Source organism: Poecilia latipinna, unplaced genomic scaffold, assembly GCF_001443285.1.
Source record: "Poecilia latipinna isolate Pla-1442-1.1 unplaced genomic scaffold, P_latipinna-1.0 Scaffold3813, whole genome shotgun sequence".
In the NCBI taxonomy this organism is placed as follows: domain Eukaryota; kingdom Metazoa; phylum Chordata; class Actinopteri; order Cyprinodontiformes; family Poeciliidae; genus Poecilia; species Poecilia latipinna.
The window spans coordinates 7805-11114 of record NW_015116429.1 but is presented as its reverse complement, the minus strand read 5'-3'; the positions used below and the strand labels follow the sequence as shown (position 1 = coordinate 11114).

General features: G+C 37.5%; 1 protein-coding gene across 3 annotated transcripts in view; it reads right to left on the bottom strand.

Annotated features, from left to right (window-relative positions):
• The window catches only part of LOC106941699 (high affinity immunoglobulin gamma Fc receptor I-like), a 16902-nt gene that overhangs the window by 7012 nt on the left and 6580 nt on the right, over positions 1 to 3310 (bottom strand). The window contains exons 5-6 of one of the 3 annotated variants that reach the window (XM_015024797.1): positions 460 to 531; positions 9 to 228 (exon numbers count right to left, since the gene is read on the bottom strand). In XM_015024797.1, coding sequence (XP_014880283.1) covers positions 197 to 228; positions 460 to 531 — 104 coding nt within the window. In that variant the 3' untranslated portion in view covers positions 9 to 196. Of the gene's footprint in view, positions 1 to 8; positions 229 to 459; positions 532 to 3310 lie in introns of those variants that run through there. The other 2 variants (XM_015024794.1, XM_015024795.1) reach the window with 2 other exon arrangements.

Below are 3310 nucleotides of genomic sequence, written 5' to 3'. Positions count from 1 at the left end.
TTGTTTACATCACTGGGTTTCCAGACATGACCTGTTCTAAAGGCATGATGCATTCAGGGACCGTTTGTTTACATCACTGGGTTTCCAGACATGACCTGTTCTAAAGGCATGATGCATTCAGGGACCGTTTGTTTACATCACTGGGTTTCCAGACATGACCTGTTCTAAAGGCATGATGCATTCAGGGACCGTTTGTTTACATCACTGGGTTTCCAGACATGACCTGTTCTAAAGGCATGATGCATTCAGGGACCGTTTGTTCATATCAGTGGGTTTCCAGACGTGACCTGCGCTAAAGGCTGTGATGCATTCAGGGACCGTTTGTTCACATCAGTGGGTTTCCAGACGTGACCTGCTCTAAAGGCTGTGATGCATTCAGGGACCGTTTGTTCATATCAGTGGGTTTCCACAGATCTCTTCATGAACTCAGATGAACTCAGAGCGACTGACGACTCTCACCAGTGATTCTCTGAGGTTTCCTGTCCTGTGAGATGATGACTTCGGTGTAGGACACAGAACGCTTCACTCCACCTGCACAAACCAAACAGTCATGGCGACAGCTGGACAGGGGTCAAAGTTCAACATTTACCCTTTAAAGCCAGAAAATTGTCTGCAGGTGTGTCAGATAAAAGCAGGTCCGCCCTCTGGGACAGCTGCTCCAGGACTCCACTAGGAAACCTGAATAGGTGGAAGGAGACGGAAACTCCACACACAACATTCACATTTTCTTCATGTTCATGGAACTAAATGTAGCTATAAAATGTCTAAATTTGAAAAATAATTTTAAGCGATGTAAAAGTCAACACAAAGACAAAGGAAATTGTCACGTTTTAAATTATTCTCTTCATTTCATTGTTATTTAGTGTTTTAGTTGGTTTTGATTCCCACTACACGGCCTTTATAAAACTAAAAGGAGAAAACATTGAGGCTTATATTAAACAGTCAGATTAAACCACATCAAATTGTTTAACATTTGCACTGACTGAACATTAAAAGCTCTGAAATAATTTATTTTAGATAATTTATAAATAATTTAATTTATTTTCTCACTGAGGAAATAAAAAATATATTAAAGTTCTGTTTTTTTGTGTTTTTTTCCAGTTTTATATAAACATGAGGAGTGAGGTCTCATTCTACTTTAAATTTAATTACAGATTAATGAACAGAGCAGCAAAAAGTGACTAAAGACAGAGTTCATGTTCCAGCCTGTTTCATGCAGATCTTTCCTGTGTTTTTGTCTTTATTCAGGTTTTTCTTGTCACTTATTTGCTGTTTTGATACCAATCTGTACCGTGAGCACAGCAGGTATACCTTTCACATTTTGTCAGGTTTCTTTTCTTGTGGATATTTACAATTGAAAGGGAAAATCTCTGCAATGACGTTTTCAGCTGGATTTCAGTCAATGAAAAGCCTTAATTTTAACAGATTTCAACCCCTTTGAAATAGCTATATCCCAAAAATATAATACATAGCAAATATTTTATTGGGGGCTGCACAGTGGTGCAGTTGGTAGAGCTGTTGCCTTGCAGCAAGAAGGTTCTGGGTTTCTGGGTCTTTCTGCATGGAGTTTGCATGGTGGGTTTCTCCAGGTACTTCAGTTTCCCACAGTCCAAAAACATAACTCCAAATTGTCCATAAGTGTGGTTGTGTGTCCCATCTGTCTCTGTGTTGCCCTGTGACAGACTGGCAACCTGTCCAGGTGACCCAGCCTCTCGACCTCCTGACCCCACAAAGGGACAAGGGTGTTAGAAAATAGATAGATGGATGGATATTTTCACATTAAAATTCAACACCAATAGCTGATGTTTGTTTATGACACAATAAACAAAACATTGCAAAGAAGAAAGAATGAGATATGATGTAATTCAGGAGATGTAACTCATTAGGGAATCACATCCCCTGATTTATCCCCGATCTTACAAGCTCTCTCTGTGCATTATTGTCGAAAGCTTGTCTTGGAATTAAAACAAAAAAATCATCAGGGAATCCATCTGGTCCAGCAGCTTTATTGCTTTGCATGCTTCCCATGGCAGTAACAGTCTCCTCCATGGTTAGTGGCAAGTCCAGTTGCCTAGAAACATCCTGGTTTATAACAGGAAACTTGAGACTGTCAAGAAACTGAATCATTTCAGTGGAATCAGCTGGAGACTCAGATTGAAATAACAAGGAGCAAAATGAACGAAAAACCAAATTAATTACTTTTTTACACTGATCCATATTTATTTGAACAGCTTTTCTTCCTTAGTGAATGACATCATCATTCGAAAACTACTTTTCACAGTGACACAGAAGCAGAAAATGTTAAGGGCTTTTTACAAACACTGGACTTTATATCTTCTGTCTGTCAGATTAGAATAATCCTATAGCTGATTAAGGGCTGGTGAAATTTCATCAGAAGTAAATTTCTCTTTTCTGGACACCTGACTCATCTCTGTTTATTATTTATTCAAAGCTTTCACTCATAGATTGCAAAATTTCAGTAGTAAACATTTTTTATTCCCAAAGGTAAGTTAAAAAAAGTTTAAAAGATCATTATTGATGAAGACTCTACAAAACAATGATCATTTTACGGTATTGTAAATCAGCATAATTTTGTTTTGTTACCCTAAATATACTATTTGATTTCATGTTTTGATCATATCAAAGTGTTTCTGTCCTTTTAGAAGTGACTCTCATGAATAAATGCTCATATGTTCAGTTCAGCAGCAGGTCGCATGAAATCATAACATTACTGATCATCATCGGCTGAAAATAGAAACTACCAGAGGAACCAGTTTGTAGAGCGACTCAAAACTCAGCTACAGGAAAATCTGATGAGTGAAAGCAGAAACACTTGATGATTTTAATACACAGTCAGCAAAACAAGCAGCTTTGACTTTTGGAGCTGATTTTGTTTCTGGAGGCGGATATTTTTCTCAAATGTTAACCTCTGTCCCATTCATCTCTAAGATGTGCCAGTTTTCTGGATTTGTCTGTCATTTGCTTCATCCTTTGCTTTTTTCTATAAAAAGGGAAAAGTGACAAGAAAAAACACATTTAATCTAAGAAATATTTAATATAAAATATTAAAACAGTTTGACAAAGTATGTATTTCTTCAAATCATCAAAACTCCTGAAAAGCTTCATTGAGCCTCTGGATTTCCAGTCAACAGTCTGGAAACAAGATAATCAACTGATAAATGAATAACAGTAATGGCTGCCTGATATTGACTTAAGTCAGAAGTGGTGCTGTAGGTTCAAAGGTCACATTCATAGTTGTTAAGGGTTTTGTTTCAGGTGTGGCTTTACAAGTTGAGATCAAAGTTCAAAC